At 45.1% G+C, this 14,664-nt stretch overlaps 1 protein-coding gene across 1 annotated transcript in view; it reads right to left on the minus strand.

Annotated features, from left to right (window-relative positions):
* Positions 1–529: 529 nt before the first annotated feature.
* Positions 530–14,664, minus strand: part of LOC120037654 (zinc finger CCHC domain-containing protein 24-like) — a 50,048-nt gene continuing 35,913 nt past the window's right edge. The window contains exon 3 of the mRNA XM_038983650.1: positions 530–901. Within this exon, the coding sequence (XP_038839578.1) occupies positions 788–901 (114 nt within the window). The 3' untranslated portion in view covers positions 530–787. The remainder of the gene's footprint in view (positions 902–14,664) is intronic.

Consider the following 14,664-nt stretch of genomic DNA (forward strand, 5'->3'; position numbering starts at 1 on the left):
ACCAGCTAATTCAGAGATGGGAGGTGATGGGGGAGGGAGAGGGGAGAGAGAGGTGATGGGGAGAGAGAGGGGAGGGAGAAGTGATGGGGAGGGAGAGGTGATGGGGAGGGAGAAGTGATGGGGAGAGAGGAGAGGGAGAGGTGATGGGGAGGGAGAGGTAATGGGGAGGGAGGGGAGGGAGAGGTGATGGGGAGAGAGAAGGGAGGGAGAGGTGATGGGGAGAGAGAAGGGAGGGAGAGGTGATGGGGGAGAGGGGAGGTAGAGGTGGTGAGGGGGAAGGTAGAGGTGATGAGGGGGAAGGTATAGGTGATGAGGGGAGGGAGAGGTGATGGGGGAGGGGGAGGTGATAGGGGAGGTAGAGGTGATTGTGTAGAGGAGAGGGAGAGGTGATGGGGAGATAGAGGTGATGAAGGGGAGAGGGGAGGGAGAGGTGATGGGGAGAGGGGAGGCAGAGGTTATGGGGAGAGGGGAGGCAGAGGTGATGGAGGGAGTGGTGATGGGGAGAGGGGAGGTAGAGATGATAGGGGAGAGGGGAGGGAGAGGTGATGGGGGAGAGGGGAGGTGATGTGGAGAGGGGGGAGAGGGTGGGAAAGGATGAGAAGGAGGGGAGGCAAGGGAGGCAGTATTGGTGAGGACAGTGAGGTTCCGCTCTTTCCCAGGAGGGGGAAGAGGCAAATGGGAAGGCAGTACAGGAGGGTTGCTAGGTTTCTCTCTGACGGAGGAGGAGAGGGTCACGAAATGGTTCCTCTCTTTTTGAGGAAATTAGAGGGTTCAGGTTAGTAAGGTATTATTGCACTCTTCGGCAGTAGTAGCCCAGGACTTTGCATTTCTCACACAGGTGCTGAGGGTGCTCCTTACTCTGGTCTGAGACGTCCAGGCCATCAGGCTTCTCCAACGGACGCTAAGGGAGGGAGGAGGGATAGAAGGATGAGAGGGAAGTAGGAATATGGAGAGGGAAAGAGGAAGGGGGAGAGAGGGTAGAGAAAGAGGGAGGGAGGTAGAGAAAGAGAGGTGAGAGAGTCATCACATACAAGTATACACACTATAGAAACCGTTTGTTATACTAAAGTGTTTTCTATGGTGCTAACATGGCAGGGGAACAGAGTTATCCTCTGTTCTAAATTGGGTGCTAACCACACACTGGCAATTCAACACACACACATACCAAGCCTTCTATTTGCCAGCAGATTGTTTGGGTACTACTCAAACCAGCTCTGTTGTATCCCACATTCTCAGTGATTTGGCCACAATAACTAACCCTGAATGTTTTCAGACCTGGAGTCAGTGTACTTTGTGTTACTGGTTTCAGAGCTGTGGCAAACAACCTTAACAGATCCCCCTCTCTCTCTCTCTCTCTCACTCACACAATATAATTACAGAGGCTGTGTCCAAAACGGTACCCTGTTCCTTATGTAGTGCACTACTTTTGATCAGAGCTTTATGGACGCCATTTGGGACATAGACTCTCTCTCTAACACGGCACACAGTATAATTACAGAAAGAGGTCCAAGGCACATGTTTGCTGATATAAACCTGCATGAAAATACCAGCTACACCACTGAGAATAATCGCTTTCTTGGAAAGGCTATGGAGGACAACAGAGGGTATCGTTCAGCGCCAACGGTTTGTTGGATGTCAATCACATACATTACTCTGCAATCATTTACTTTCCCACCCATTGTTCTTACAGAGTTTATTTTATAATACTGTTATTGTTTCCAGACAGATGGTCTCAGACTTATTCTTTAACTTGTCAAAACCAGAGCTCGTATTCATAAAGCATCTCTGATATAAAGTCAGTTTTGCCTTTTAGATCACAATGATTAAGATTATATGGACAGAGCGGACCTGATCCTAGATCAGCATTCCTACTCTGAGACGCTTTATAAATATGGGGCCAGGTTGCCAAGGACCAGCGCAAGGAGACAATGCAGCCAACCTTCACCTTGACTGTCTGCCACTAGTTTAAAAACGAACTGATAACAACATTAAATACATATCAAACATACCCACAATGTGAGGTTTGGCTTCCAAAATATGATATACAGTACTTGATTACTAAAAGTATATGTTTCATAGGAGAAAGGATCTGGTATTTAAACATCTTGGGTTTTAGACTGAAGGACTGAATCTGTCCGGTTGAACTGTATATTTATTTAATGGATAAACATGTTTTTCATTCCAGAGACAGATTCTGTCCGGCCATAGATATCCTGTCTTAAAGTCATGAAATGTGAAAACTATAGAAGCAAATCTAGAAGACTATAGAGCAAATATAGGATCTAGAAGACTATAGAGCAGATAGAGGTTATAGAAGACTATAGAGCAGATAGAGGTTATAGAAAACTATAGAAGATTATAGAACAGATAGAGGATCTAGAAGACTATAGAACAGATAGAGGTTCTAGAAGACTATAGAACACAGAGGAACTAGAAGACTATAGAACAGATAGAGGTTCTAAAAGACTATAGAGCAAATAGGGGATCTAGAAGACTAGAATACTATTGAGTAGATAGAGGAGCTAGACGACTATAGAGTAGATAGAGGAGCTAGACACCTATAGAACAGATAGAGGATCCAAAAAACTATAGAATATAGAACAGATAGAGGATCTAGAAGAATATAGAACAGATAGAAGTTCTAAAATACTATAGAGCAGATAGGGGATCTAGAAGACTAGAATACTATAGAGTAGATAGAGGGTCTAGACGACTATAGAACAGATAGAGGTTCTAGAAGACTATAGAGCAGATATAGGTTCTAGAAGACTATAGAAGACTATAGAACAGCTAGAGGATCTAGAAGACTATAGAACAGATGGTGGTTCTAGAAGAATATAGAAGACTATAGAACAGATAGAGGATCTAGACTATAGAGCAGATAGAGGATCTAGAATATAGAGTAGATATATCTAGAAGATTATAGAGATGATAGAGGATCTAGAAGACTATGGAACAGATAGAGGATCTAGAAGACTATAGAGCAGATAGAGGATCTAGAAGACTATAGAAGAATATAGAACAGCTAGAGTATCCAGAAGACTATAGAACAGATAGAGGATCTAGAAGACTTTAGAACAGATAGAGGATCTAGAAGAATATAGAAGACTATAGAACAGATAGATGATCTGGAAGACTATAGAACAGATATAAGTTCTAAAAGACTATAGAGCAGATAGGGGATCTAGAAGTCTAGAATACTATAGAGTAGATAGAGGATCTAGACAACTATAGAACAGATAGAGATCTAGAAGACTATAGAACAGATGGAGGGTCTAGACTATATAGCAGATAGAGGATCTAGACTATAGAGCAAATAGAGGATCTAGAAGACAATAGAGCAGATAGAGGATCTAGAAGACTATAGAAGATGACAGAGCAGATAGAGGATCTAGAAGACTATAAACGACTATGGAACAGATAGAGGATCTAGAAGACTATAGAACAGATAGAGGATCTAGAAGACTATAGAACAGATAGAGGATCTAGAAGACTATAGAACAGATAGAGGATCCAGAAGACTATAGAACAGATAGAGGATCCAGAAGACTATAGAACAGATAGGGGATCTAGAAGACTAGAATACTATAGAGTAGATAGAGGATTTAGAAGACTATAGAACAGATAGAGGTTCTAGAAGGCTATAGAAGACTATAGAGCAGATATAGGTTCTAGAAGACTATAGAAGACTATAGAACAGCTAGAGGATCTAGAAGACTATAGAACAGATGGGGGTTCTAGAAGATTATAGAAGACTATAGAACAGATAGAGGTTCTAGAAGACTATAGAGCAGATAAAGGATCTAGAATACTATAGACGATGATTGAGCAGATAGAGGATTTAGAAGACTATAGAAGAGATAGAGGATCTAGAAGACTATAGAACAGATAGAGGATCTAGAAGACTATAGAACAGATAGAGGATCTAGAAGACTATAGAACAGATAGAGGATCTAGAAGACTATAGAACAGATAGAGGATCTAGAAGACTATAGAACAGATAGAGGATCTAGAAGACTATAGAACAGATAGAGGATCCAGAAGACTATAGAACAGATAGAGGATCCAGAAGACTATAGAACAGATAGGGGATCTAGAAGACTATAGAACAGATAGAGGATCTAGAAGACTATAAACGACTATGGAACAGATAGAGGATCCAGAAGACTATAGAACAGATAGGGGATCTAGAAGACTATAGAACAGATAGAGGATCTAGAAGACTATAGAACAGATAGAGGATCTAGAAGACTATAGAACAGATAGAGGATCTAGAAGACTATAGAGCAGATAGAGGATCTAGTAGATTACAGAAAACTATAGAACAAATAGGGGATCTAGAAGACTATAGACGACTATAGAGCAGATAGAGGTTCCAGAAGACTAAAGAAGACTATAGAACATATAGAGGGTCTAGAAGAATATAGAACAGATAGAAGTTCTAAAAGATTATAGAGCAGATAGGGGATCTAGAAGACTAGAATACTATAGAGTAGACAGAGGATCTAGACGACTATAGAGCAGATAGAGGATTTAGAAGACTATAGAAGACTATAGAACAGATAGAGGTTATAGAAGACTGTAGAAGACTATAAAACAGATAGAGGCTATAGAAGACTATAGAACAGATTGAGGTTATAGAAGACTGTAGAAGACTGTAGAAGACTATAAAACAGATAGAGGCTATAGAAGATTATAGAAGACTACAGAGCAGATAGAGGTTATAGAAGACTATAGAACAGATAGAGGTTATAGAAGACTATAGCAGACTGTAGAACAAATAGAGGTTATAGAAGACTATAGAAGACTATAGAACAGATAGAGGTTAAAGAAGACTATAGCAGACTGTAGAACAAATAGAGGTTATAGAAGACTATAGCAGACTATAGAACAGATAGAGGTTATAGAAGACTGTAGAAGACTATAAAACAGATAGAGGCTATAGAAGACTATAGAACAGATTGAGGTTATAGAAGACTGTAGAAGACTAGAAGACTATAAAACAGATAGAGGCTATAGAAGATTATAGAGGACTACGGAGCAGATAGAGGTTATAGAAGACTATAGAACAGATAGAGGTTATAGAAGACTATAGCAGACTGTAGAACAAATAGAGGTTATAGAAGACTATAGAAGACTATAGAAAAGATAGAGGTTATCGAAGACTATAGCAGACTGTAGAACAAATAGAGGTTATAGAAGACTATAGCAGACTATAGAACAGATTGAGGCTATAGAAGACTATAGCAGACTGTAGAACAAATAGAGGTTATAGAAGACTATAGCAGACTGTAGAGGATATAGAAGACTATAGAGGATATATGTAACTCATCTGTGATTTTAATCTGATTGTTTCCCTCTGACTCGTGGGACTTTAATGGTCTGCCTGGCATTAATGTAGTACAGTATTTGATGCTATTGTGAAGGTCAGGACTCAGGTCAGGATATTTTTATTTACCTCAGCACCTAACAGAAACTGTTGAGGACATGAAGACTTGCAGTAAAGCAAATCTGGGAATCAGATACCAAAGTCGGAGAATATGGAAAATATACAATGTTAAATTCATTTCCCTCAGTCCTTCCTGTTAGAGCGTGTGTGTGTGTGTGTGTGTGTGTGTGTGTGTGTGTGTGTGTGTGTGTGTGTGTGTGTGTGTGTGTGTGTGTGTGTGTGTGTGTGTGTGTGTGTGTGTGTGTGTGTGTATGTGTGTGTGTGTGTTGTACAGTACGTGGGGGTTAGCTGTCCATTCTCAAACGCTGACATTGGGAAACATGTGAAGTGGGTGAGATTGCAAATGTGAGGAATTTGCCCGCAAGTGTGGTTCTAGCCACAACACCACGCACACACGCACACACACACACACACACACACACACACACACACACACACACACACACACACACACACACACACACACACACACACACACACACACACACACACACACACACACACACACACACACACACACACACACACACACACACACACCAACCACACACCACACACACACACACACACACACACACAGAAAAAGAGAGGGAAAAGAGCATGCTTTTCCCACCAGCTAGTTCCATTGAACAGACACTTTTCTCTGTCGTTTTGGTGAGAATAATCACTGTGACTGCTGCCCTTTCATGGTGACGTGATACTTTCGCATCATCCGTTTGATCTGGGGAAGTCGCCTGATATTACTTGAAGCATTCTATCATTGACGTACAGTTAGTTATCTGTATGTCTATTTTGTTGTTGTGACTGTAACCATAGCTACAGTATAGCGGAACCTTCAATGCAATTGAAGAATGGATGAAGAGCCATGCAAATTATTGCTGCACGTCCAAACCCAAAGCAACTGTAAGAGGTGCGTAACTGGCTGCAGGGAAGTCAGGCGCAGGAGAACAGAAATGGGTAACAACCGGAGCAGTTTAAAACCTCTCTGGACCACCCATCCCGGATCCGGGATAACTGTCATCAGAAACGCTGACTAGTATAGCCTAGCCTAGTGCCACAGGGATATAATATAATATAATTTCATGAAATCACAAGTCCAATACAGCAAATGAAAGATAAACATCTTGTGAATCCAGCCAACATGTCCGGTTTTTAAAATGTTTTACAGCGAAAACACAACATATATTTATGTTAGCTCACCACCATATCCCAAAAAACACAGCCATATTTTCACAGCAAAGATAGCTTTCACAAAACCCACAAATAGAGATAAAATTAATCACTAACCTTTGAACAACTTCATCAGATGACAGTCATATGACATCATGTTATACAATACATTTATGTTTTGTTCGATTATGTGCATATTTATAGCCAGAAATTGTGGTTTTACATTGGCGCCATGTTCAGAAATGGCTCCAAAATAGCCAGAATAATTACAGAGAGCAACGTGAAATACAGAAATACTCATCATAAAACTTTGATGAAAAATACATGTTGTACTTATAATTAAAGATAAACATCTTGTGAATCCAGCCAACATATCTGATTTTTAAAATGTTTTACAGCGAAAACACAACATATATTTATGAAAGCTCACCACAATATCCAAAAACACACCGCCATTTTTTCACAGAAAAGATAGCTTTCACAAAACCCACAAATAGAGATAAAATTAATCACTAACCTTTGAACAACTTCATCAGATGACAGTCATATGACATCATGTTATACAATACATTTATGTTTTGTTCGATTATGTGCATATTTATAGCCAGAAATCGTGGTTTTACATTGGCTCCATGTTCAGAAATGGCTCCAAAATAGCGAAAGTAATTACAGATAGCAACGTGAAATACAGAAATACTCATCATAAACTTTGATGAAAGATACATGTTTAACATATAATTAAAGATACACTGGTTCTTAATGCAACCGCTGTGTTAGATTTAAAAAAGAACTTTAGTAAAAAGCACAGCATGCAATAATCTGAGACAGCGCTCGGCCATTCTCCGCCATGTTGAAGTCAACAGAAATACGAAATTACATCATAAATATTCCCTTACCTTTGATGATCTTTCATCAGAATGCAGTGCCAGGAATCCTAGTTCCACAATAAATCGTTGTTTTGTTTTATAATGTCCATTCCTTCTGTCGAATTAGCAACTTTGGCTAGCATGTGTAGTACACGTGTCCAAACACTTGCGCAGTTGAACGAAAACTTCAAAAAGTGGTATTACAAGTCGAATAAACTGGTCAAACTCAGTTGAGAATCAATCTTCAGGATGTTTTTCTCATATATATCCAATAACGTCCCAAACGGAGCATTTCTTCATGTCTATCTAACGCAGTGCAGACAAAGACATCACATGCCCTCTATGCGTGGCCAAGAACTGGCAATCTGCCTGACCTGTCACTCCAAAGGCTCTCATCCGGTCCCACATGAAGCTATATGCTTCATTCCACGTTCTACTGCCTGTTGACATCTAGTGGAAGGCGTATGAAGTGCATACAGATCCATAAATATAAGGCAATTGAATAGGTGATGCCTTTCACAGCGACCCATTTCAGAATTTTGACTTCCTGTTTCGAAGTTTGCCTGCCATATGAGTTCTGTTTTACTCACAGATATAATTCAAACAGTTTTAGAAATTTAGAGTGTTTTCTATCAAATAGTAATAATAATATGCATATCATATGATCTAGGACAGAGTACGAGGCCGTTTAATTTGGGCACAAATTCATCCAAAAGTGAAAATGTCGCCCCCTATACCTAAGAAGTTAATGAGGCAACACAAACTGCACCCAGAACAACAAAATACGGGTTGAAATAACCCGTCACAAACCAGTCTGAAGTGCACATACACTTTACAACAAACAATTCCACACACAGACATGGGGGGAAACAGAGGGTTATATGCAAGTAATGAGGGAATGTAAACCAGGTGTGCGGGAAAACAAGACAAAACAAATGGAAAAATGAAAGGTGGATCGCGATAGCTAGAAGACCGGTGACGTCCACCGCCGAACGCCGCCCGAACAAGGAGAGGAACCGACTTTGGCGGAAGTCGTGACAGTACCCCCCCTTGACGCGCGGCTCCAGCAGCGCGCCGACACCGGCCTCGGGGACGACCCGGGGGGCGAGGTGCAGGGCGATCCGGACGGAGACGGTGGAACTCACGCAGCATTGAAGGGTCCAACACGTCCTCCACCGGAACCCAGCATCTCTCCTCCGGACCGTACCCCTCCCACTCCACGAGGTACTGAAGGCCCCTTGCCCGACGCCACGAATCCAGTATGGAGCGAACGGCGTACGCCGGGGGCCCCTAGATGTCCAGAGGGGGAGGAGGAACCTCCCGCACCTCAGACTCCTGGAGCGGACCAGCCACCACCGGCCTGAGGAGAGACACATGGAACGAGGGGTTAATACGGTAATCGGGGGGGAGCTGTAACCTGTAACAAACCTCGTTCAGTCTCCTCAGGACTTTAAATGGCCCCACAAACCGCGGACCCAGCTTCCGGCAGGGCAGGTGGAGGGGCAGGTTTCGGGTCGAGAGCCAGACCCGGTCACCGCCTCACTCTGGTGATGGTCTGCGCTGGATTTCTGGCGCAGCACGGCGCACTGAAGGTGAACATGGGCGGCGTCCCATGTCTCCTCCGCGCGCCGGAACCAGTCGTCCACCACAGGAGCCTCAGTCTGACTCTGATGCCAAGGAGCCAGAACCGGCTGATACCCCAGTACGCACTGAAAGGGGGAGAGGTTAGTGGAGGAGTGGCGAAGCGAGTTCTGGGCCATCTCTGTCCAGCCCACTCCCCCGGCCGGTCCTGGCAATAAGACCGCAGAAACCTACCTAACTCTCTCCACCTACCCGTTACTCTCGGGGTGAAAACCTGAGGTAGGGCTAATCGAGACCCCCAGACGCTCCATGAACGCTCTTCAGACCCTCGACGTGGACTGGGGACCTCGGTCAGACACTATATCCTCAGGTACCCCGTAGTGCCGGAAGACGTAAGTGAACAAGGCCTCCGCAGTCTGTAGGGCCGTAGGGAGACCGGGCAGAGGAAGGAGACGGCAGGACTTGGAGAAACGGTCCATAACAACCAGGATCGTGGTGTTCCCCTGAGATGAGGGGAGATCTGTGAGAAAATCTGAGACCATGGCAGGTGAGACCATGGCCATTGTGGAACGGGTAAGGGGTGTAATTTACCTCTGGGCAGGTGCCTATGAGCCTTACACTGGGCGCACACCGAGCAGGAGGAAACATAAACCCTCACGTCCTTGGCCAAGGTGGACCACCAGTACTTCCCACTCAAACAGCGCACTGTCCGACAGATACCTGGATGACCAGAGGAGGGTGATGTGTGAGCCCAATAGATCAGCCGGTCACGGACAGCAGACGGAACGTACAGACGCCCAGCGGGACACTGGAGGGGAGCGGGCTCTGCACGTAACGCCTGCTCAATGTCCGCGTCCAGCTCCCACACTACAGGCGCCACCAGGCAGGAGGCCGGGAGTATGGGGGTGGAATCCATGGGCCGCTCCTCTGTGTCATACAGCTGGGACAGTGCGTCTGCCTTGACATTCTGGGAACCTGGTCTGTACGAAAGGGTGAAAACAAAACGTGTAAAAAACATGGCCCACCTTGCCTGGCGAGGATTCAGTCTCCTCGCTGCCCGGATGTACTCCAGATTGCGGTGGTCAGTCCAGATGAGAAAAGGGTGTTTAGCCCCCTCAAGCCAATGTCTCCACGCCTTCAAAGCCTTGATGACAGCCAACAGCTCCCGGTCCCCCTCGTCATAGTTTCACTCCACCGGGCTGAGCTTCCTCGAGAAGAAGGCACAGGGGCGGCGCTTCGGAGGCGCAACCGAGCGCTGAGAGAGCACGGCTCCTATCCCAGCCTCGGACGCCAAAGAGGGATCCGGATAGGCCAGCACGGGAGCCGAGGTAAACAGGGCCCTTAGGTGAACAAAAGCCCTGTCCGCCTCAGCTGACCACTGCAAACGCACCGCCCCCCCCCCTTCAGCAGTGAGGTAATGGGAGCCGCTACCTGACCAAAACTCCGGATAAACCTCCGGTAGTAATTGGCAAACCCTAGAAAACGCTGCACCTCCTTTACCGTGGTTGGACTCGGCCAATTATGCACGGCTGAAATGCGGTCACTCTCCATCTCCACCCCTGAGGTGGAAATGCGGTATCCTAGGAAGGAGACGGACTGCTGGAAGAACAGGCATTTCTCAGCCTTGACACACAGGTCATGCTCCAACAGTCGTCCAAGCACCCCGCGCACCAAGGACACATGCTCGGCGCGTGCAGCAGAGTATATCAGAATGTCATCGATATAATGCTCATAATGCCCTGAGATGGTACTGAACGCTGTCTTCCACTCGTCTCCCTCCCAGATACGCACCAGGTTGTAAGCGCTCCTGAGATCTAGTTTCGTGAAGAAGCGCGCCCCGTGCATTGACTCAATCGCTGTGGCTATGAGAGGTAGCGGGTAACTGTACTTCACAGTGATCTGGTTAAGAGCTCGATAGTCAATACATGGGCGCAGACCCCTCTCCTTCTTCTTCACAAAAAAGAAACTCGAGGAGGCGGATGAAGTAGAGGACCGAATGTACCCCTGACGCAGGGATTCGGAGACATATGTTTCCATAGCTGCCGTCTCCGCCTGTGACAGGGGATACACATGACTTCTGGGAAGTGCGGCGTCTACCAGGAGATTTATTGCACAACGATGGGGAAGAGCCAAATCGGAATCGGGGGAATGCGCACGGTGGAGACCTGGTCTGGACTTTCCACTGTAGTAGCCCCAATAGAAACCCCTAAACACCTCCCCAAACACTCTCGCGACCACCCCGTGAGAGCCCTCCGTTGCCATGAAACAGTTGGGTCATGACAGGCTAACCAGGGTAGGCCTAGCACCACGGGAAACGCAGGAGAGTCAATGAGGAAGAGACTGATTCTCTCCTTGTGACCCCCCTGTGTCACCATGCCCAGGGGAGCGGTGGCCTCCCTAATCAACCCTGACCTTAATGGTCGACTTTCTAAGGCGTGAACTGGGAAGGGCATAGCCACTGGAACAATGGGGATCCCTAAACTATGGGAGAATGATCTGTCTATGAAATTCCCAGCCGCGCCTGAATCGACGAGCACTTTATGCTGGGAATGCGGGGAAAACTCAGGAAAAGTAACATACAACAACAGGTGTGCAACAGAGGGCTCTGGGTGAGAATGGTGCCGGCTCACCTGGGGTGACGCCAGAGTGCCCTGCTCGCTGCCTCGACCCCCAGAGGAACCAACCCGGCACCGACCGGCAGTGTGACCTCTGCGGCCACAGATGGTGCACGTGAAGGAACCTCCTCTGGTCTCCCTGAGCGCAGCACCTCCCAGCTCAATGGGCATCGGAGCGGTGGTGCTGGGGGATGGAACCGACAGACCCCGCTCTGGACGTCCGCGGGTAGCCAGCAGGTTATCCAGCCAAATGGACAGGTCCACCAGCTGGTCAAAGGGGAGGGTGGTGTCCCTGCAGGCCAACTCCCGACGGACGTCCTCCTGCAAACTGCAGTGGTCGATCAGGGCCCTGTCATTCCATCCCACGCCCATGTATATAGTCTCGCTATTGTTATTTTACTGCTGCTCTTTAACTTCCCTAGGGTAGGGGGCAGCATTCGGAATTTTGGAAGAAAAGCGTGCCCGAATTAAACTGCCTGCTACTCAGGCCCAGAAGCTGGGATATGCATAATTGGTAGATTTGGATAGAAAACACTCTAAAGTTTCCAAAACTGTTAAAATAATGTCTGTGAGTATAACAGCACTGATATGGCAGGCAAATAGCTGAGGAAAATCCATCCAGGAAGTGGGAAATCTGAGTTTTGTAGTTTTTCAAGTGATTGCCTATCCAATATACTGTGTCTATGGGGTCAGATTGCACTTCCTAAGGCTTCCACTATATGTCAACAGTCTTTAGAACGTTGTTTCAGGCTTCTACTGTGAAGGGGGAGCGAATAAGAGCTGTTTGAACCAGGGGTCTGGTTGAAAGCCTTTAGTTTAGTCATGCGCGCAGCCGTGAGCGCGAGCTCCGTTCCCTTTCATTTCTAAAGACAAAGGAATTGTCCGGTTGGAATATTATTGAAGATTTATGATAAAAACATCCTAAAGATTAATTCTATACATCGTTTGACATGTTTCTACGAACTGTAATGGAACTATTTTGACTTTTCGTCTGGACTTAGTGCCCGCGCATTGTACTTTTGGATTACCAGGACTAAACGAACAAAAAGGAGGTATTTGGACATAAAGATTAACTTTATCGAACAAAACAAACATTTTTTGTCTAACATGGAGACCTGGGAGTGCCATCAGATGAAGATCATCAAAGGTAAGTGATTAATTTTAACGCTATTTCTGACTTTTGTGACACCTCTCCTTGGCTGGAAAATGGCTGTATGGTTTTCTGTGGCTAGGCGCTGACCTAACATAATCGCATGGTGTGCTTTTGCCGTAAAGCCTTTTTGAAATCTAACACAGCGGTTGCATTAAGGAGAAGTTTATCTTTTATCTTTATCTTGTATCTTAGATCAATGTTTATGATGAGTATTTCTGTAATTTGATGTGGCTCTCTGCACTTTCACCGAATGTTTGTTTGAGACAATGCATTTCTGAACATTACGCTCCAAAGTAATCGCATGGTGTGCTTTCGCAGTAAAGCCTTTTTGAAATTGGACACTGTGGTTGGATTTACAAGAAGTTTATCTTTAAAATGGTGTATAATACTTGTATTTTTGAGGAATTTTAATTATGGGATTTCTGTTGTTTTGAATTTGGCGCCCTGCAATTTCACTGGCTGTTGTCGAGGTGGGACGCTACCGTCCCACTTGTACCAGAGAGGTTAATTACTTTTATTTCTTATTCTTATCCGTATTTTAGATTTTTTAAACTGCATTGTTGGTTAGGGGCTCGTAAGTAAGCATTTCCCTATATAGTGCACTATTTTTGAATCAGGGCCCAGTGCCACTATGTCAGGAACAGGGTGCCATTTGGTAACTAGAAGTTACATGTAATTTGTTGCACTAGGGATAATAGACACAGAATTCTGTCAAAACCTACTTTTTCCCTCTCAACTCAATAAGCAAAAAATGTACACTTTTTAAAGCTAATTTAATTAAGGATTATTTCATGGCAGGGGGTCACATATTTGGACAATTACTTATAACATCTACACTGAACAAAAATATAAACGCAACATGCAATAATTTCAAAGATTTTACTGAGTTACAGTTCTGTCACGACTTCCACCGAAGTCGGTCCCTCTCCTTGTTCGGGCGGCGTTCGGCAGTCGACGTCACCGGTCTTCTAGCCATCGCCGCTCCACCTTTCTTTTTTCATTTGTTTTGTCTTGTTTTCCCGCACACCTGGTTCACATTCCCTCATCAGACTAAATGTATATTACCCTCTGTTTCCCCCATGTCTGTGTGTGGAATTGTTCTTTGTGTAGGGTGTTACGCTACAGGCTGGCTTGCGCTAGGTTTGTTTCGAACCTAGGTTTTTTTGTTTCGTTTAAACCGGTTCATGTTACCGTGGTTGTGCTTTGTGCTGCCTCGCCTGTGCCTTTGGGCCAGGGTGTATATTAAAGTTCTCCTGTTATCACCCATCTCTGCTCTCCTGCGCCTGACTTCCCGGCAGCCAGTCACTCACCCCGTTACAAGTTCATATAAGGAAATCAGTCAATTGAAATAAATGTATTAGGCCCTAATCTATGGGTTTCACATGACTGGGAATACAGTTATGCATCTGTTGACCACAGATACCTTAAACAAATGCTAGGGGTGTGGACCAGAAAATCAGTCAGTATCTGGTATGACCACTATTGGCCTCATGCGCGACACATCTCTTTCGCATAGAGTTGATCAGGCCATTGATTGTGGCCTATGGAATTGTGTCCCACTACTCTTTAATGGCTGTGCAAAGTGGCTTGATATTTAGCGGGAACTGGAACACGCTGTCTTACACGTAGATCCAGATCATCCCAAACATGCTCAATGGGTGACATGTCTGACGAGTATGCAGGACATGGATGAACTGGGACATTTTCAGCTCCCAGCAATGGTGTACAGATCCTTGCGACATGCATTATCATGTTGAAACATGAGGTGATGGTGGTGGATGAATGGCACGATAACGGGCCTCAGGATCTCAGGATGAATGGCACGATAAC

The sequence above is a fragment of the Salvelinus namaycush genome, unplaced genomic scaffold, assembly GCF_016432855.1.
Source record: "Salvelinus namaycush isolate Seneca unplaced genomic scaffold, SaNama_1.0 Scaffold180, whole genome shotgun sequence".
Classification (NCBI taxonomy): domain Eukaryota; kingdom Metazoa; phylum Chordata; class Actinopteri; order Salmoniformes; family Salmonidae; genus Salvelinus; species Salvelinus namaycush.